The following is a 21,560-nucleotide window of genomic DNA, read 5'->3' as shown; positions in this document are numbered from 1 at the left end:
AGAATGCAAATACCTTGAACTGGGATTTACACTCCATTTACATTGTTTTCAAATACAATGTTGCGGATTTGATCCACCTAACACACCAACGAGCCAGCCCTTGATTGGCTAGATGCGACTTCAAAAGCTTACGTATATTAGCCATTTGGGTTGTCACAACTCACAAGATCCTCCTAACAAGAGTTACCAAACGGCACCTTAAAATTGAGAAAAACAGAGAGGATAGTAAGGTAATTATAACTTTTACCCACCAAAAATGTTTAAATGCTTAAGAATCCAGGGGAGAGAGAGAGGCGGGGAGGGGACTGAGAGCGACTCGCAACAATCATCAAAGGTAATTACAGAGAGAGAGAAATTAAACTTTAAAAAGAGAACACCGACAAAATAGCCGCTAAAAGTGGAGCTAGAAAACTGCCCTTGAAAAGAAACACAAACACCCACCGCAATTTCTCTCCCAGTCTCTGTGGCAGTGTTGTGTTAGCCTTACCCCTGAAACACAAATAGAACCAGTCGATTTCACGACTTCTTTCTAGTTATGTTATGCTTCCTAGAGTTTTCGTTTTTTACTATTTTTCGTAATCTTGACAGTGCATTTTCTTGTTTACTTTTATATTTGTATCCTTCTTTTTTTTTTTCTTTTCTTTTACCAGTATTTTGTTCAGCTTTTAGTTGCAGCTGAATCTGTTTAGTTTAAGATCTGTGGTTTGGTTTTCTAAGGTTGGTCAGTGGTTGTTATCTTTTGTTTTTGGGAGGGGAGAATGTTGCCACCGCCACAAAAAATTTTAAGGCCACTAATTTGATCGGGGAAGGGGGTTTCGGGAGGGTCTACAAGGGGCGCTTGGAAACAGGCCAGGCAAGTTGTTTGACATGTTTGAGCTTTCACTTCTAAGTTCTAACCCTTCTTCTCTTCATTATTGCTTTAGTCACTGAGTGATTTTTACTAGGAATTCTAATTGATTAGAAACTTCTTTCATCATTAGCACCATTGAATTTTATTCGAAAAGGACCTGGTGCTATTGATCTTTACTGCACATTCTCATGTTATTGTTTCATGTTGGATTGATTGTCTATATATTGAAATTTAACTGGTGGTTGGATCTTATTTTCGTATTTTGAATTTTCTCATCAGATTGTTGCAGTCAAACAACTGGATCAAAATGGCCTTCAGGGGAATCAGGAATTTATTGTTGAGGTTCTTATGCTCAGCCTCTTGCACCATTCCAATCTTGTCAACTTGATAGGATATTGCACTGATGGCGATCAAAGGTTATTGGTTTATGAGTACATGCCGATGGGAAGCTTGGAAGATCATCTGTTTGGTATTTCTCTTGCCCACAATACTTGGTTTTTTTTTTTTAATTTAAATTTTGATAGCCTGGATATTTTATGAATCTGTTTCATGCCCCACAATTCTAGGTTTTTCCTTGTTGCATTCATTGCTTTTGCATAAGAAGATTGAATGATTAGTCATAGTCCACTGGCATTGACCAAATACTTTCACATTGATCATCAATGAAGTGGAGAAACTCAAGGTGAACCATTCTCCAATCAGGAAAAAAATCAATATAACTGCTGCATTATTTCCAAGGTTGTTTATTTTCCAGATCTTCTTAAATGGGGAGGGGGGAAGTTATCAACATGCACAAATCATTGTGATGCTTGCTATCATAATGCCTGTTTCCCTGCAGGAATCCTCTTCTCCATGTTTTGGTCCTTTAGGTTCTCATAAATGAACATATTTTCAGAAAAAGTGATTATTCTAATGTATATTTCTTCATGGGTAGAGAAGTCACATGAATGCTTTATTAGTATATCAGCTCTCATTTGAAGATATGATAATTTGGATCTTGGATCCAATCCTTCATGGTGATCCCTGCCCTTACTGTGGCAGAGTGGTGGGTCCACATAGACCCACCAGCAGATGGTCCCACAAGTACAATAAGCAGTGATATTCTCTTAATTGTATAGGATATATACCCTACCATGGTAGGTCTTTTATTGCTTTATCTTTGAATAGATAGAAAATGCTGTTATTAACATTCAAGTCATTGTTGGTGATTGAAATTTGAAATGACTCACCTATTCAGTACCTGTTCCTCTATAGTCTACATATATTCATTTTGCAATTCCAATTTAGGTCCTTCAAAAAAAAAAAGGGAAATTTCAAGATAAATTTGGAAAGGTGCAAAACTTTTATTCTTTTAAGAAAATATTAGGAAAAGTACAGAATTATGTGCTAGAACTTAAAGAATTTTTAGAATGGAATGAGTGGCATTGAGAAATTAAAAGACAAGGCTAGGTGGCTAGGTGGGGGGGGGGGTTGCCTAGTTGCCTAGGCAATTGATTTTTTTTTTTTTCAAGTATAAAAACATAAATCCTAGGGTAATTTCTTAGGTTTCATAGCAACTGGCAGCCAAGTGGTGATCCATAATCTTTATAAAAGTATGAACTTCACATTGGAACATAGAAAAATCAGCATATTCATGAGAATAAAAAGAAGAAAAGAAAATGCAGAAAATACTAGGGTTGATCCCCTGTTTTTTTGTTTAAGTTTTTCCTTGCTATCAGTTCAGGTTTTGAAGTCTCTTAGGGTTCAAGATAGCATACACCAACATGTGTGTTGATTGAACCCTACAAATAAGAAAATTATAAAAACAGAACTACTATATAAACCCACAAAATGAATATACAATCTAATAATATGTATTTATTATTATAATCTCAAATAGTAAACAAAATAAAAAAATTCATAGCTTGTGCATAAAATAGCTAGGTGATTAACCGAGGTGACCTTCCCTGGATGCTTCTTGCCTAGGTGTCACCCTGAAAACTACGATAGTCCTTTCTCTTCTTGCACATTCAAGTAGTATCTATACAGGGGCTTTTAACAACAACTCGTTAGTAAAAGAAACTCATAAAACACATTAGATGTCACATATCAACACTCAGCTCAACATCTTAACCCAACCACTTGGGATCAGCTACATGTATCCTGTCTTGCCTTTGCACTCTATTAGGATAAAAAATGCCATATCTGGTTTTCTAAACATAATACACATGCAATCAGCAGGAAAAAGAATAAAAAACCTAAAGATATACATGCGCCAGCCTTGACACTTTACATCCTGTAAAGAAGACAAACATAAACAGGGTGTTTGAAGTTATACATAGTTTTAGGTTGTTCACTAATTCACTTTTTTCACTTCGGCCCCTATTTAAATTTTGTAATTTATTACTCAAAGGCTCATGGATATAGAATTACTCTAATTAAGAATACAGTTTAAATTTACAAATTTTCATTTGTCTTCACAATATTCTTCTATTTTACAAGGGACTGATATATTTTGAACCATGGTAAAATATCTACACTGTCGACTTTTAGCAAGCATTTTGATCCAGAATAAACTATGGTTTTTTTTTTTCTTTTCTAAGATTCTACAGTTTATAAAACTTACTAGGTACTTCTTCCCATACCCTGAAGGATTAAGAAAGCACCAGTTTTAACTTTTATGTAGGGGTGGCAAACTGTATAAATAAACATGGCCCAATATGATGTATCAAATTCATGGCTTGTTACATTCATTGTCTAAACTACCCCATATTGAAGAATGGAGAGTTACCAATGTAATTTGATATCCCAATATGCTATTGTACCAAGATATCTGTACATGCCTAGCTTACCAGTGTTTGAACATGATGCATACCCAAAATGACACTAAATACTTCATGGACACTTTCAGATATAGTCTATAACATAAATTTTTTGAAGTATATAGTTAAGTTTTAACAAACATACTATAATGAAAATTTGTATATGTTAGAAATTTAATTAATCTTCACATGACTTAAGTCTTAAGAAATGACACTTTGATTAAAAAATTAGATACAAAAGCATTATATAAGCATATTGTATGGATACTATACGTATATCTTTGTCCATGATTTTAAGATATGGATAGTTGTATCCCCTTTTCCCATATCCATGTCTGTGTAGATATCTATATCTAGGCATCATAGCTTGTCTCCTTGAGGAAGAGTGGACAGACAACTTGTGGGGATAGCATAAACGCTTCTGTTAATGACAACTTCATATTGGTTGGCTTGTAAGATGTTGCAATTTTAAATTTCTAGTACATCTTATAATCAAACCTCTTGTATTTCTTCTTAGATCTGACTCCTAACAAAGAACCACTTGAGTGGAACACACGGATGAAGATTGCCGTTGGTGCTGCTCGAGGCCTTGAGTATCTGCATTGCAAAGCAAACCCCCCTGTTATTTACCGTGACTTGAAATCAGCAAACATCTTGTTAGACAATGATTTCAATCCTAAGCTCTCTGATTTTGGACTTGCTAAACTGGGACCTGTTGGTGACAACACTCATGTTTCAACAAGGGTGATGGGGACATATGGATACTGTGCCCCAGAATATGCCATGAGTGGAAAGCTGACACTCAAATCTGATGTCTATAGTTTTGGTGTTGTTCTGTTGGAATTGATCACAGGGAGGAAGGCCATCGACTGCACTAAGGTTCAGGGAGAGCAGAATCTAGTTTCTTGGGTGAGATATGTCATTCTTTTTATTTTCCTCTATTCTTGGTGATTTTTCCATTTTTATATATTTAGATGTTTTATACTGCTTGTGCAAACGAAGGAGAAATAAAGTAAAAAGGAAAAAGAAAAAGAAAAGATTATTAACACACCTTGAATCCTTTTCCTTTGAGTAAATATATTGTGATTCACTCCTAAGAGATTTGGGGACTGCAGAATCTTCACCATACACCATATTCATGTCAACCAACAATTGGTATATACTGTACTTTAGAACATGCAATTGAGATGTCTCAAAGTAGTCAACAATCTTAAGTCTTAACCTTTATATTTAGTCTAGTCAAAATCTAATCAGTTGCAAGCCTCATTTCCAACTTTTATGTTACTATGTAGCAAGCATCATATGTTTTATTAGGTGCTTTCCCTCTGGTTACAATGAGCATCCATTTCCCATGTGTAAGTTACATGAATATTTGCAAAAGGAAATTGATATAAAATGTGACCTAAAACGTATGGAAGAAGTATCCAATCCAATAATTATTTCATTAGGCCTTGCCTTTATTTCATTCACGCTTCTAATTTCATACACTTGAAAATGCATGGAGTGCTTGATGCCTTTCCTTTGTTGACTTCTTAGTATTTTGTTCTTGTGGACTCCCTTCCTGGAAAGTTTTGAAGGCATTATTTGATTTTGGTGGATCTCAGTGTGTTGTTTGAACATCTATTTTAGGCAGATTTCATCCAATTTCAAATTTTTATTCCTGATATACTTCCCAAATACCATCTAGGAGCCTTGTCTTGAGATGTTTTAACATTTTCCAGGGCTATCATAAGTTAAACATGAGGCCACAGAAATGAATGAATTCTAATTTTTCCTAGATATTTCATAAAACGAAATTTAGCACCTTTCAGCATCCATAAGCATCCCAGGTGTACTTGTTAATTTCAGAATTTTCTGTCTTTCAGTCTCGGCCATTCTTTAAGGACCGCAGGAAGTTTGTTCAGTTAGTTGATCCTCAGCTGCAAGGGCGATTCCCTCTCCGTTGTTTGCACCATGCAATTGCCATAACAGCAATGTGCCTTCAGGAACAGCCAACTTTTCGCCCTCTCATTGGTGATATTGTTGTTGCACTTGAGTATCTGGCATCTCAGCCTTTCAAAGCAGACATCCCACCAGTATCATCTCCCTCACAACGAGATAGTTATGTATTTTCTCAGGAATCCAATTCTAGAAAGAATTCTACATCTGTTTAATGGTTTTATCATACAATTAGATCAGTTTCGATAACTGGAGGCACAAGTAAATTGTACAAGGTCCTTTGCATTGGTTTGTTACAGAAGCCAAATTCCTATGAGAAGAAACAAGGAATCCCCCCTTGCTGCTATCAACATGAAGGATAAAGGTAAGGGTTTTTCTGAGGGTCCTTTTTTGCACCCTTATGGATTGTGGTGAATCCTGTTTTTGATAGATATGTGTACATATCCAGTGAAAAGACAAAAGAAGCCTCTTTTTATAACGATAGAGTTAATACATGTGGGTACTTTTTTCCTTTTAAGACATTTACTTTTTTTATTAGTAATTAGGGGTGTCCCCCCTTTATTAAAAATAATAAAATATGATGTGACATAGAAAAGAGACATTTATATTTTATATTCAAGTATTTGTTTGATCAAATCGTATATATGGTAGAAATTTCAATGACAGAACAGCATTCAGCAATAAAATTTTCTGGAACTTTTTCTTAATCCTTCTACTTTAATCAAGTCCTAGGTTTCCTCTTGGGAAGTTTTCGGGAAAACACAGTTTGTGATGACAGGTCAAAGTGTGCTTTTTGAAAAGATAATTGCATCCTTGTGTCGTAATTTATTATCAAAAAATAGGGATTCCTTGTCTTTCCACAGGGTATGTGCATCATATATTGAACATGTGTGCATATTAGAACCTTCCTATTTTGCCCTTTCAGTATTCTAAGGAAATTATACATAGAGTGCATTAGTATATAATGCAGTAGTATGCTTGGTATTTTGTTCCATGTGCCTAGAGTATGTGTACGGTGTACCAATAGAAGATTACAATGTTGGGTAACAGGTTTTTGTTCCATATCGGTTATTTCTTTCTATCTTCCAACTCCTGGATGCCTTTAGCAATCCAGGATTTGTCCCCAGAACCAAATAACCTCTAAGGCACGACACCCAAAATGCAGGTACCGAAATTTTGCACTCTGTAATAATCCTCCAAGTGTGATCATTGTGTATTTTTCAGATACTTAAAAATATGACCTCTCCTGCTTCTATGTTCTGTTGGTTCCACTACCATGAGCTTCTGGGGTTTGTGGATGCACTTTCGTGGGATAGAAACACCAAAATTGTTTCCATTTCTTTATCAGTGGATTTCTGTTGCATCTTGAGCCAAGTAAATTGATTTTGGCATAGGAAAGGAACATGGCCGAGTTTTTTTTCTTTTATTGGTATTAGAACATGACTGAACATTGAGAAACACAATTTTGCACTTATTAGATTATTTAGTTGTTTCTCGTATCTCCCGCGTACTATATAGTATAAGCATGTTTGATTTGGTTTTACTTATGTGTTCTGTATGTATTTTAGATAATTTTTCTTGAGTTTGCAGTTGAGTGCTTATTTCTGCCTTTGTTTGAATCTGCAGGAAACCTGTTCCCAGTATATGTTTATTAATATGCATATAAGAATGAATGTACATATGAATATGTATATGAACATATGGATTGGGCTGATGAAATCAGGACATAATCTATACGAGAATGTTTGGTGGGGATGTTGGGATAGGGAGGAAAGATCAAGTTTCTCGGGTGTGCATGTATGCAACTTTTGTTTGCATCTTCAGGAAACCTGTTCAGCTATCTAAGAATGTCTTTAGCTTCTTTCAAGTGTAGTACAGAGAGAACGTTAAGATGGGAAAGCTAGATTTTTATGACTAGCCGGAATTTGAGCCAAAACCCAGCCCAGAAGTTGAAACGTTTTTCTCTGAGTCAATAGGTCAGCAGTTCAACCGTCTGGGTTAATGGGTCAACCTGCGATGTTATTATTATGAAAAAACTATATTTAAAAATACAAAAAAAAAAAACAGTAACATTGAATGGATCAGATGGATCAATAGTTCAACCATGTGGATTGACGGACAGTTGACTGGAGTCACAGCAGGATTGTGATCGAATCACCAATCTGACCGGCTGGGTCAATGACTGGTTGAAAGTCGAAACAACTCTACAGTCTACACAACTCAACTAGGAGGTTTTGAGCCTTGACCTTCTTTGAAAGTGGAATGGTATTGGTACTGGTACATGCTCCCATTCAACACGTAGATGTCGTTTACATGGAGCTCGGATGATCGGATCTGCTACTCGCATGTACCCACTGGACACAACTGTACATCGAGATCATCTCCCCGTGACAAATGAGATGTTCCCGATGTGAAGCTATAGAGTATTGTGGGCAGCAGATCCGACTTGTTTACATGATCCACTGTTGAATCCCAAGGGTTGTTTTATAATGGCTTAAGTGACTGAATTAAATGATTTGTTCGCTTTTCACTTGGGCTGCATTTGTTTGTAGTGTAAATAAGGATCAAAGTATCGGTATCGGATATTGTTGGGCAAGTTATATTATAATAGCAGAAATGATTGTAAAACCAATCACAGGACAGCAAGAACCTTTTCCCCAAATTTGTGTCAAAATGGGCTTACCAACAACAATAATAACAAGTAAACAATTAAGCCAAGTAACAGAAAAACAGATAACAATCATCAGATAATAGCATACCAGAATTTTTACGTGGAAAACCCCAAAATTGGGGAAAAACCACAGGACCTATGGTCTGTAAAAGTCTTTCACTAATTCAGAAATTAATGGATACAAAAGTCTTCTCTAATTGCAATTAGAGGCTTACAAACATCAAGGAAATAATCATTGGCTCACAAGAACAACATTAATATTACCAAATGCAAAGTGGATACAACACAACAGAGGTTTAAATCTCATCAAGTTATTGTAACTCTAAATTGAGAAGTAGAGAAAGGAAGAAGAATCACTAAATTTGAAATGGAGTGGGATTCTTAGCTCCAATACGTAATATCATCAAGAATGGGCTTGAAAGGCACCTTTGAACTTGATCTTGAATGGAATAATCAAGAGTGGGATTCTTGCTTCATGCCCAATTCTTATAAGAACTTCTTTAACCATAGGATCTCCTTACAAGCTTTTGTAGCTGCAATGTATTCAACATCTGTAGTAGACAATGCAACACATTTTTGAAGTTTGGATTGCCATGAAATTACTCCCATTGCAAAATTCATTAAATATCCTGAAGTGGACTTTCGGGAATCAATATCACCAGCCATGTTTGCATCAGTGTACCCATCCAACACGACTTTACTATTCTCGAAGCATAAGCATATCTAAGAATTACCTCTAAGATACCTGAATATCCATTTTACTATTGGCAAATGTTCTTTGCCGGGGTTAGAGAGAAATCGACTAAATATACCAATAACATAAGCAATATCTGGCCTCGTGCACACCATAGCATACACCAAACTGTCAACTGCCGAAGCATAAGGCATTTTCTTCATTTCAACTTTGTCTTTCTCACTTGTAGGACATTGTTTAGTGTTGAGCTTGAAATGACCTACAAGTGGAGTAGTCACTGGTTTTGCATTACTCATGTTAAACCTCTCAAGAACCTTTTCAATATATTTTTCTTGAGATAACCATAATTTTCCATTCTGTCTATTTTGAGAGATCTCCATACCAATAATCTATCTAACTGGTCCCAAGTCCTTCATTGCAAAAGATTTGCTAAGCTCATTTTTCAACCTATCAATCCTGTTAGAATTATGTCCAACTATCAACATATCATCAACATAAAGCAAGAAAATAATGAAATTACCATAAGAAAATTTCTTTACAAATACACAATGATCTGAAGTGGTCATAGTGTACCCATGATCAACCATGAAGGAGTCAAATTTGTTGTACCACTATCTTGGTGCCTGTTTCAACCCATACAAGCTTTTCTTTAATCTGCACACCAAATGTTCTTTTTTTTTTCTTTGAATCCCTCTAGTTGCTCCATATAGATTTTTTCTTCCAAATCACCATGAATGAAGGCAGTCTTCACATCAACCTGTTCAACTTCCAAATTTAAATTTGCAACTAGTCCAAGTACAACTCGAATAGAAGACATTTTCATCACAAGAGAGAATATTGCTTCAAAGTCAACACCCTTTTTGTGATTGAAACCCTTTACAACCAACCTTGCCTTGCATTTTAGTTATGAGCCACTCTCATTAGATTTCAATTTATAAACCCTTTTGTTTTTGAGTGCCCTTTTCCCCTTTGGTAATTTCACTAGATCATAGATGTGATTCTCATGCAAGAATTTTAATTCCTTTTGCATTGATTTCAGCCACTTATCTTTCTTGTCATGTGACATAGCCTCTTGATAAGTCTCTGACTCTCCCCCATCTGTCATCATTACATACTTATGTGGAGGATACCTAGTGGAAGGTCTTTTCTCTCTAATTGATCTTTTAAGCTGAACTTGTGGTGAAGGAACTGGAGGTACTGTTTATTCTGTACTTCCTCTGTATTTTCATTTACAGGAGCTTTATTACTAACTGTATCATCCCGTTCATTTGGTACAACTCCCCCATAATCACCATCAACTGTAGGTGGGAAAACCGAATCCAAGTTAATTGAACATCAATAGAGATTTTTGGCTTCTCAATTTTCTTTATATCTTCAATTGTTTGATTCTCAAGAAATACAACATCTCTGCTTCTGATCACTTTCTTGTCCACTGGATCCCATAATCTATACTCAAACTCTTCGTGCCCATAGCCTAAGAAGATGCACTGTTTATCATTGTCATCAACCTTGGATCTTTCATCTTTAGGAATATGAACAAATGTCCTACAACCAAACACTTTCAAATGACTATATGATATAATTTTCCCTGTCCAAACTCTTTCAAGAGTATCTCCATTCAAAGGAATTGAAGGAAAAATATTGATGAGGTCAACTGCAGTCTGATAGCCTCACCCCAAAAGGATTTAGGTAACTTGGCATGAGAGAACATGCATTTGATTATGTCAGCAATTGTTCTGTTCATTCTCTGTTACTCCATTGTGTTGAGGAGTCTTAGGAATACTTTTCTCAAGCCTGATACCATGGATCCTACAATATTCTTCAAAAGGACCCCTATATTCACCACCATTATCTGATCGGATGCACTTCAACTTATTCCCTATTTCTCTCTCAACCTTGGCATGAAAATACTTGAAAACATCCAACACCTGATCCTTAGATTTCAAGGCAAATGTCCACACTTTTCTGGAGTGGTCATCAATAAATGTCACAAAATATAATGCACCACCAAGAGATATTTCTTTCGTGTAACAAACATCAGTGTGAACTAAATCTAAAACATGAGGCTTTCTAGATGGAGGAAATTTATGAAATGCAACTCTACTCTATTTGTGAGCTAAGCAATATACATATGTTTCAAGAGACATACTTTTCACATTATGAAGAAGATTATCTCTGGAAAGTATCTGAATCCCTTTTTCACTCAAATGTCCAAGTCTCTAGTGCTAAAGCTCAATGGATGAATCATGAACTGCATTCACCTCTCCTTTGCTCAACCTTGCTTGCATCACATAAATGGTATTGTGCTTCTTTCCCTTTGCCATAATAAGTGAACCCCGACTGAGCTTCCATTTTCCATCATTGAAGGTGTTTGCATAACCTTCATCATCTAACCTACCAGTGGAAATCAGATTTAGGTGGATATCAGGAACATGTCTAACATTCTTCAAAATTAATTTGCAACCAGTATTACTCTCTAGACAAATGTCTCCCATGCCAACAATCTTGGATGCACTAGCATTCCCCATACGAACATGCCCAAAATCACCTGTAGTGTAAGTTGTGAAAAATTCACCATCGGGAGTAACAAGAAAAGAAGCACCCGAATCTATCACCCAATCACTGTCTAGGCATGCAAAGTTGATATAATTATCATCACAAACAATAACAACATCACCCTCGGCTGCAACAACTGTAGTATCTTTTTCTTCTTTCTTGCATTCACCTTTTCCTTTGGCTTGTTCTCTTTTCCAGACTCTGCATTCATTTTTGTAATGTCCTGGTTTATTACAGTGATGACAAATGATATTTTTCTTGGACCTAGACCTTCCTCTAGTTTAACATTTTTGTTACGGGGACCTCTGCTCTTACTTTTTTCCTGTCTTTCTTTCTTTTCTGTCACAAGAGCTTGGGATTCTAAGTAAGTCCCTTATTCTTTCCTCCTGGATTCTTCATTCAACAAAGTATCTTTGACTGTGTCAATGGTTACTATACCATTAGGGGCTGAATTACTGACTGAAACCACCAAGGTTTCCCAACTGTCAGGCAAGGAACTAAGTAACAACAAGGCCTGCACTTCATCATCCAGATTCAATTTCATGGTAGTCAATTGATTTATCAAAGATTGAAAATCACTCAAATGTTCAGACATATTAGTCCTATCTTTATATTTCAAGTGTATTAGTTTTCAAATCAAGACAACTTTGTTTAAACCTGTTTTCTTTTTATACATAGACTCTAATTTTTTCCATAAAACATCAACCCTAGTTTCTTGTGCAACATTGTGAAAAATACTGTGGTCGATCCACTATCAGATTTGGCCTACAGTTTTCTTATGCATGATTCCCCATTCATCACATGACTTGTCACTTGAATTTACTTTATCACCACTTATGGGTATGTACAAATCTTTACAATAAAGAATGCCCTCCATTCTGGGTTTTGAAATTGCATAATTCGATGAAGTCAATTTTATCATAACACCCAAGGATTCCTCCATTTGTATCAACACAAACAATTAAATTCAGCCAACATGGCTCTGATACCACTATTGGGCAAGTTACACTATAGTAGCAGAAATGAATGTAAAACCAATCCTAGGACAGCAAGAACCTTTCCCCCAAATTTGTGTGTCAAAATGGGTTTGCCAACAATAATAACAAGTAAACGATTCAGCCAAGTAACAAAAAAAAAACAGATAACAATCACCATACAATAGCACACCAGAATTTTTACGTGGAAAGCCCCAAAATTGGGAAAAAACCACGGGACCTATGGTCCATAAAAGTCTTCCACTAATTCAGAAATTAATGGGTACAAAAGTCTTCTCTAGTTGCAACTAGAGGCTTGCAAACATCAAAAAAATAATCCTTTGCTCACAAGAACAACATTAACATCACCAAGTGTAAAGTGGATACAACACAAACAGAGGTTTAGATCTCACCAAGTTGTTGTAAATCTAAACTAAAAAGTAGAGAAAGTGAGAAGAATCACCAAATCTGAACTGGAGTGGGATTCTTAACTCCAGCACTTAATATCATCAAGAACAGGCTTGAAAGGCACTTCCGAACTTGATCTTGAATGGAATAAGAGCTAGCTTTTTCCTCTTCTTCACAAAACTCAAAGAATTAGAAAAAACCCTTTCGGTTTTATGTTTTTTTTTTTTCGTTTTTTCTCTGTTAGGTGGTTACAAACTTGATGCCAAAAAACTAAAAGGTGGAAGCATTTTTTCCACTCTACGGCTCAATTTTTGGGAGCAAATGAAGGTGGGGTGGGTCCTTCCATATGGGCTGGACCTACACCCAACATGTATCATATTGGATAAGTCGAATATGGATATAGATATATTTTGAAAATGCATTAATATGAATGAAAGATATAGTAACATTTGGATACACTAGTGAAATGCATACAAATCACATAAATACATTAATAATATTAAACCAAAAGTTGAATTATTTGTGAATAAGATATAAAGACATGACCGATTTAACAAAGAAGTTCCCATCCGGGGTGAACTTCAAAACTCTTTTGCTATCAAAAAACTTCGAGCTTGTGTAGTTCATCTTTTGCTATATATAAAAAAAAGAAGATATAAAGACATGAGAAATGCATACTTTAATAGGTTATATGAAGAGAAATATTATAATAAACAGTACTCGGACTCTAGAACATTCAAACATTGTACAATAATTATCATTCTTTCAATTTTATAATTATAATCTTCAATTTTTATTAATTTTTGGGGATATTTATTAATTTAGTATTTTATTTAAATAGCAACTATTTTTAAAATAGTAAACATGTTTTCATTTTTAACATATAATATTTTTATTAATTGTAAACTAAAACAAATAAATCATTTATGGTAGATAAGATAAATTATATTTAATTTTCAGTTTTTATTAAATCTTTAAGGAAAATTAAATCTTAAATTATTCGTTTCACTTTTTATAATTATAATTTTTTGTTTTCCATTAATTTTGTTGGGAAATTTTATTTATTTAGTATTTTTATATAGTAACTATTTTTTTTTAAATAACAACTTTATTTTCATTTTTAACATATAATTATGTGTCAAATAAAATATATAAATCAACTAAGGTAGATGAAATATATTGTTTTTATAATTTTTAGTTTTTATTAAATTTATTGAAAAATTAAATCTTAAATTATTTATTTCAGTATTTATAATACTATTTTTAACTTGTATTAAAGATGAAAAAAAATCCAAAAGTACTCAATGTACAATTTTGTCAAATTAAACATGGATACACCTCCGTATTGGTGTGTATCGGATCGTATTCACCAATACAATGCGGTACAACCCGGTGTGGAGGCATATCATACCGATATGCATGACTCATGGGATACGTATCCAGTTGTAGCGTATCCTATATCCATGGTCATGGATATGGATACGATACGCTCCATATCAAGAGTATCGTATCGATACCTTAACCCTTGGGTGTAAATACAAAATTACACCGATAGAGTTTAATAACGGTCAGATTTTGAGTGTAAAAAGTAAATCGGTTTAATACTCATTTTACAAGCATTGCTTAAGACTTTGATTGTTCAATTTCTCTCCTCTTTCCTTCACTCCACAATTGAGTATGATCTTCAAAAGCCTAAGCCGCAGTTGGGATTAAATGCTTTCATTTTCATCATAGAACAAGAACCCCTATTTTTCTATGATGAATGATGAATAATGAATTAGTGTTAAATATTTGCAAGAAATTAAAAGGAAAAACAGGAGAAAGAACAACAGCTTTGTAGGATTTTTAGATGAAATTTGATAACAGGAAAACCCATGGAAAATCAATTTCTAGACGAAATCTGGCTTTGGGATCAAAACTTGTAGCATATGTGACTCCAATTTTATGATAGAAATTTGGAGCTTCTTTTCTGCTAATCCAAGCCACGTTGTTGTTGATGGATGGTGATTTGCCCCGACCTCATAATAAGGGGACACGTGGATGTGACTCGACATAGGTGACAACTCGGCATAGCTAGCTCGCCACAAAGTAATACTCCACTACCCCGAACTAATATTCTTCGAGCTAAGATCACCCCGAGCTAAGGGCACCTCGGTACCAGGTCGCAACACCAGCACCTCGTTCAGTTCGAGGTGTACAAACCTTGGCTCGAGAACATCAGTTCGAGGGGAAACCAGCTCGGGCATGCCAATCTGCCCTCGATATAATCCCGAAAGTCACTCCAACGGTTCACTGAATTCTGCGGGATCACGCCTCGTAACAGCTAAGCATATCTTCTCGTCCGGTCCAGGCAGAAGTGATTAGCCTTATCAACTGATAACGTTATCTCCAGATAACGCGGAAACAAATTCTATCATGGCAAAGATCTCGAAACTACTTTGTAAAGCTCGCGATGACTCCATTATATAAAGGCCTCATTCCCGGGGCCCAAGGTACGCGTATTTTACTGCTCACTAGCTCTCTTGCTCTCTAATTATTCTCAGATCGCATATACCGATTTAAGCATCGGAGCGACCTCGCCAGATAAGCACCCCCGGGTTCTCAGATTCTTTCTATGTAGATTCTCCACATTCATCGTCTATTAGAAGCTAAGCCACCACCGGATAGGAGCGTCCAGATTGGGTAATGGTGGCTGCCACATTACCCAATCTTGGACATTGACTGAATGATTCCACCTTGAAATCTTGGACATTGCATCGTGGTGGCCACCTAGCGACCACAGCTGTGGTCGTGTTGCAATCAGACAATTAAGGTCATGGTGGCTGCCACAATTACAGTTGTTCTTGGAAAGAGAGAGAAAGAGAGAGAAAGAGAGAGAGAGAGTCACACTCTCCATATGGATGATGGAGAAGCAGTGGCATTGATGAAGATTGAAACAACGGGGTTGAGACGGAGAAATTTGGAGAGATATTACTGGGAGAACTAACTTTACACCGATGGAGAGACGAGAATGGTAGTTTTTACTTCATAAATTACAAAAGACCCCCATAGTATGGGGTCTGTGACAAAAACCCCTCTGTACTATGACCATGAGACAAAGCTTCTGTTAATCTTTCATTGAAATCTGCATCGCAATATTTTTTAATTCCCATATTACCCTCCTCACAACACGAGCAGCAGTAGGGTAGCTGTTGCAGCGGCGGGGACTTCCGAAGTCCTCCCTCTCTCTCCCTTTCTCTCCCCCGATCTCTCTTCTCCCCCTTCCCCTTTCTCTCCCCAAAAAACCCTGTTTGTACGGCAAGAAGGTATTTTCTTCAACTCAGATGCAACTCGTGAGCTGAAACTTGCCCTCTTCTCCTCGAACCGGAGCTGTTGGTTGACCGGAAGCTCGAGAATTGGGAAAAAATCGAATACGAAGGTAGACCTGAACTTTGATGAATCGATCCATCTCTGCCTCTTGCCTCTGCAATTCCCCATCGATATCGTCATCGAGGAGCGAGAAAAGAGGTGAATTACCTAAAGAAGCCTTATGCCTATCATCCAGGGACAACCCCAAACCTGTGGAAACCAACCGTGTTTGCAAGAAATCCACCGAGGATATCTGGGAGTTGTCTCCAAGAAATCTTTTTCTTTTAATCTTTTCTTCTTCGGCTCTGAACCATTCTTCCACCGCATATCGCTGCCGCCACAGTTTGTTGCCGGAGTCGGAGCAGGCGCAAATCCGGCCACATGAACTAAAAAAAACAGAAAAAATGAAGTACATAACTAAAATATTTTATAGGAAAAATAATGGAGATGAAGAAAATCTCAAGAGAGATTGGTTACAGGGAGAGATATATTGGGGTTGAGATTAATCGGCGAAATTTGTGGAGTTGAAGAAGGTGATTGGTGATGACATCTGACCATCCATAGATAACAAATTTATGGATAAAATAAATCAGAAAAAAAAATCAAAGAAGAAATAAAATAGCAGAAATCAGAAAAAATATCAAAAAAAAAAACAATATCTATATATGATTCCGCCACTCGACCTTCTGAAGCACTTAGAAACAACAGGAAATCTTTCAGCCTCCATTCCCATGCGAACGCAGAAACTCTGAAAGGCGACAGCGATCGGGTACCCCTATGGCCGGAATTCGAACTAGAGAACCTTTCTCTCCCTCGATCGCGTTCTGATCCTTTACGCACTTGCTCTATTGTAGCTGCGAACGAGCCGAAGTCTTTCTTGTGTCGCGGGGACAACGCTTCACAGATTATCCTTTTCCCCTTCGAGATAGGTGATCTTGGGGACCTCGGCGACAAAACGATGCTCTTCTGAGTAGCAAACTCATCAACTCCACTAGGAACCTATTGTAACCAAGGAGGAAGTGTTAAAGGTTTAATGACGCCTTCCTCGAAGAATTCATCGGCAGTGAGCGAAGCTGTCTCTATCTGACCACTGAAATCAAATGCGAAGTCGTCATCATCATTCTGAGTGTCGCTGGATTTCAACTTCCCAAGCTTCTGTTCCCAGTCAAATGAGATAACCGAAGAAGAGCCACCCCTGCTTCCGATGCCGTTGGTGATGGAGAAGTCTGAAGCCACAATAGATTGCAGCGGCCCTAGTAGGACGAGTGGGAGCGCTAAAGAACTCACCAAAATGTTTGGGGCTGGAAGGAGCGCTGATATAGGGGGAAGAGCAGGAGCTGTCGAAGATGAAATCCATGTCGCTGGGTGGTGCCAATATCACCACCTCCATTATCGAGTCTGGAAAATTCTACCCTTATGGCTTGCTCAATTGAGAAGCTGAATTTTGGAGTTTTTATAAGAAAGAGAGAGAGAGAGAGAGAGAGAGAGAGAGGAAAGAGGGGAGAAGAAGCAAATGGCAAATTGGCAGCAGAGATGATTGACCAACAAATGAATTTAAGGAGAAGGTTAGTTGGTGGTGGTATAGAAAGAAGCCACCTTTTTTATTTCGTTATTATGACGTTCACAGCATAATCGACGGCAATCACTGGATCAACTATGATGGTGTTGGGACTGGGTTTCATGCTTAATATTTGGTATGTTTTTCTCCGGGAAGAAGAAAGGGGAGGAGAGAAAGGGGAAGGGGAAGAAGAGAGATCGGAGGAGAGAGAGAGAGGACTTCGGAATTCCGCTGGTGTGAGGTCGGGGAAGATGAACAGTGTTTTTCTCTCAATAGAAATTATAAGGGTAGTATGGGGATTAAAAAATATTACAATGGCAGATTTCAAACAAGACTTATAGAAAGGGGTATTTGTCTCACGGTCATAGTATATGGGGGTTTTTGTCACAAAACAAAGTACAAGGGGGTCTTTGTCATAGGCCCCATAGTACATGCGGTATTTGTAATTTGACCTATATTTTAGCAAATAAGGGCAACTTTTTGCAGGATATTAATAAAAAGTAATATTTTTATAAAATAATATCAATTTTAATTTATATCAACTTTTTAAATTTAAACTTAATTTATATCTTCTCTCTCATTAATTTCAATTTTAATTAAGCCTTATGCTTATATAATTTAATTAAATGCTCATTTAAGTTACCTTTATTTACAGCATTTAATATGTCATTAAATATTATTTAAGTCAAATAGCTTGTTAAAAATCACAAGCCAAAGGTAAGAAGTTTTGAACCCAAGTCATTTGCTTGACTCACTAATTAATTAACCATTATGTGAACCTCAATTACTTATTAGAACAACATGATTTTTATACTTAAAGTAATCTTTTTTGCCTTGGTGGATGTTTCCCAACAAATGCTATAAATTTGATTATTAGTGATGGTGCGCAATCCGGCCGGTCCTAACTGTCAACGATCTGGTCTCTGACTGGAGTAATGGGGAGCCTAAAACGGAGAAGATGAGGGAACTCCGGGGGGAACCCGGTGAGATAACTCCGAAGCTCAAGTTAGTATTCTCTCAAAGGCAAGATAAAGACCAGATGGCGCAAAGTTCACATACCTTGTTGTTGGGGGTATGGGGCCTTTTTATAACCACTTCGCGCACTCACTCCGAGGCCTCTGTCAGGTCGGGTATGATTACTTTTGTGTTTCTGTCGGTTCGGGTGTCATCATTTCTACTGGGACAGAACTGCCATTGCTCCTTGTCGTAGCCGTCTCTATAACTGGAGATGGCAGTGTTAGGTGGTGGTGGCAGGTGGCCGTTTGAAGTGCGACCGTCAAGCGTCAGATCCCAAGTCAATCAGGTGCGCCGCCCCTAGATACGAACTTCCTCGGTGTCAGGCATGGTACAGTTTGTTCTGTTTGGCGTCCTGGAGGTGAAGTGTTGGAGTGGTGAGTGAGGTGAAGTCTTGAGTTCGGAGGTATGTCCTGAACTGCCATAGGGCAGGCCAGTTCGGAGAGGCGTGTCCCGAACTGCCATAGGGCAGGCCAGTTCGGTGAGGTGTGTCCCGAACTGCTATAAGGCAGGCCAGTTCGGTGAGGGGTGTCCCGAACTGCTATAAGGCAGGCCAGTTTGGTGTGGTGTGTATCGAACTGCTAAGCCAGGCCAGTTCAGTGAGGGGTGTCCCGAACTGCTATAAGGCAAGCCAGTTCGGAGGTGTGTTCCGAATTTCCATAGGGCAAGCCACCTCGGGTTTGGCTCGGGGCCTAAAGGAGAGTTCGGGTTCCCAATAGGGAGTTCGGACTGCTGGTAAGGAGTTCGGACCGCTGGTTCCTCCCTTTAGTGCTCTTGCTTGCGCACTGTTTGTGTCGAGTTGTTGCCTTTGCCACGTGTTGCATAATTACGAGGTCGGGCCAAATCTTCCTTCATCAATTGCCCCCCACTCCTCGTGTTAAGGGTCTTGCCCTGGCGCGGGGAGTTCGCGAGGTGGCAGGTGGATTTGTCCTTTACTTCGAATCATGATAGCGCGAGGTGTGTTGTCAGGGTCCTTCAGGTTTCTCAAGCACCAAAAAGGCGGGAGACGCGCCTACCTGCTTACGAATGCTGACAAACGTGGTGGTGCACACTTATTTCGAATTTCAAAAAAGCGCGCCGCTGGGAGACGTGACAGCAGGTCTTTTCGATTTTGAAAATACGTGCCGCTGCCGTTTCAAAAGGAGAGGAGACGTGCGTTGGTCGTTCTGTCAGTTGTGTGCGGCGTTTTGTCAGTTTCAGAAAGACATGCACCGACGTTTCGTCAGTTTCAGGAAGACGTGCACCGGCATTTGGCCTTGATCTTCACTGTTGGTTCTCGGTTACTGTGGGTATAAATAGTAGGGGACCCCAGTCGCTTTGTCACTTCCGCGTTTTGCTTCTTGAGCTCATGTCCAAGTTTCAGCTCGCCTCCAGGCCTTTCAGCTCACGTCTAGGCTTTTTAGTTCGCGTTCAAGGCTTTTTGCTTGTTCCAGTTTCCGGAGTCTTCAAACCTTTTTTCGGGTGAGTACTTTCCTGGAATCCACCTTTTCTCCTCGATGTCTAGCTTGGATAGCTCAGACAGTTCTTCAAGTGGGTCTGATGTAGGTTCTATGAACCGAGTCGCATCCCCCGATGGCCTTAGTGAACCTGAGGTGGAACTTGAGGACGGGTTTGAACCCGTAGGCCGAGCCGCTTCGGGCAATTTGGCGTCTACCTCTCGTCGAGGTCGGATGCTAGATAGGTTTGGTCCTTCGACCATGATGCCCGAGGGCCTCCAATCTCTTATTATCTATTACAATTTGCCTGGGGGGTACACCTATTTCATTCCTTCAGGTAGCTTTCCTTGGGAACACGGTCCTGATGAGATCGTGATATTTCAGGAGCAACTCGCTGCGGGGCTGCGATTGCCTTTCCACCCCCTTCTTGTCGAGGTGATAAACCACTTCGGCATTACTGTTGGCCAGCTTCATCCGAACTCTATTTTTTGCGAACAGGGCTTCCCTTTAGACTTGGAGATATTCTCCTCAATTTTAATGCTCAAGAAACAAGCAGGTCCTCTTCCCGAGAGTAGGTGGACGTATTACCTGTCTCCTCGCCCGGGTTTTAAGCTTTTGCACGAACTTCCCAACAAGGTCCCAGCGTGGAAGCAGGACTACTTCGGAGTGCGAAGTGCACAAGGGTGGCCTTTTCAGACCTGGTGGGGGGAGGCCACCCCCGATTCTGGTGTCACTCTTGATAAAGAGACGGTGAAGGGCCTCCAGCAATGGGCACGACTAGGGCTAAAATGTCATCAGTACCTAATGGAGGCCAAGCTTATTGCGGCCGACCTTAGTTCGGGTAGGTTCCTTGCTCAGAGGTTTCTTGTTTCGCTTTGTTCTTTCGCTTTTTTTTTTCTGATGCCGAACTCATTTTTGCAGGTGTGATGGACTCAGAGAGGACTCGCGGTGGGCACCTGTTCCAAGGCATGAAGAGGAGGAAGCGGGTCGCCAAGCGAACTCGTACCTAACTGCCCCAGGATGCGGAGCCTCAAGTTTCAGACTACACGTCAGAGGATCGGCCCAGGGAGCCCGAGGTGGCTCCTTCAATGCAGGAAGAGACAAGGGCCCCTTATGCCGAGACAACTCACACCGGTGCTCCCGCCTACTCTAGTGCTCCCGCTTACTCTAGGTCTGCTCATACGCGAGCTGGGCCCTCGGGCTCGGGAGCTCAAGGGGAGTTCAGGAGTGTGCTGTCACAGAACTACGCTCTTCAGAAGAGTAGGGAGGCCACTTTCCCCGAGGAGATCGCGGCGCGATCTTCCCTTGAACC

The 21,560-nt window shown here is 38.7% G+C and overlaps 1 protein-coding gene and 1 long non-coding RNA gene across 3 annotated transcripts; one reads left to right on the top strand and one right to left on the bottom strand.

Moving 5' to 3' along the window:
* The first annotated feature begins 535 nt into the window (after positions 1 to 535).
* LOC148849513 (putative serine/threonine-protein kinase PBL21) lies at positions 536 to 7,456 on the top strand. Of its 2 annotated transcripts, XR_016100190.1 has the most exons (5): positions 536 to 853; positions 1,130 to 1,319; positions 4,169 to 4,560; positions 5,517 to 5,953; positions 7,216 to 7,456. XR_016100190.1 is itself a non-coding variant. In XM_088948042.1 (4 exons), the coding sequence occupies exons 2-4, from the start codon at positions 1,199 to 1,201 to the stop codon at positions 5,802 to 5,804; spliced, it is 801 nt and encodes a 266-aa protein (XP_088804168.1). In that variant the 5' UTR covers positions 670 to 853; positions 1,130 to 1,198; the 3' UTR covers positions 5,805 to 6,230. The 2 variants fall into 2 exon arrangements, 1 of the variants encoding a protein (XP_088804168.1); XM_088948042.1 differs by lacking the exon at positions 7,216 to 7,456 and having other exon boundaries at positions 670 to 853; positions 5,517 to 6,230.
* Positions 7,457 to 15,891: 8,435 nt separating this feature from the next.
* Positions 15,892 to 18,140, bottom strand: LOC148849512 (uncharacterized). Its single transcript, XR_016100453.1, has 2 exons — positions 16,718 to 18,140; positions 15,892 to 16,626 (listed from the first exon to the last, which is right to left on the bottom strand). It is a non-coding gene; the product is annotated as an uncharacterized LOC148849512 (long non-coding RNA).
* Positions 18,141 to 21,560: the final 3,420 nt, after the last annotated feature.

The sequence above is a fragment of the Nelumbo lutea genome, chromosome 6, assembly GCF_056320005.1.
Source record: "Nelumbo lutea isolate HS-2025 chromosome 6, American lotus-T2T, whole genome shotgun sequence".
NCBI lineage: Eukaryota > Viridiplantae > Streptophyta > Magnoliopsida > Proteales > Nelumbonaceae > Nelumbo > Nelumbo lutea.
Note: the sequence above shows the minus strand (reverse complement) of the source record. Positions and strands in the feature narration are given on the sequence as shown.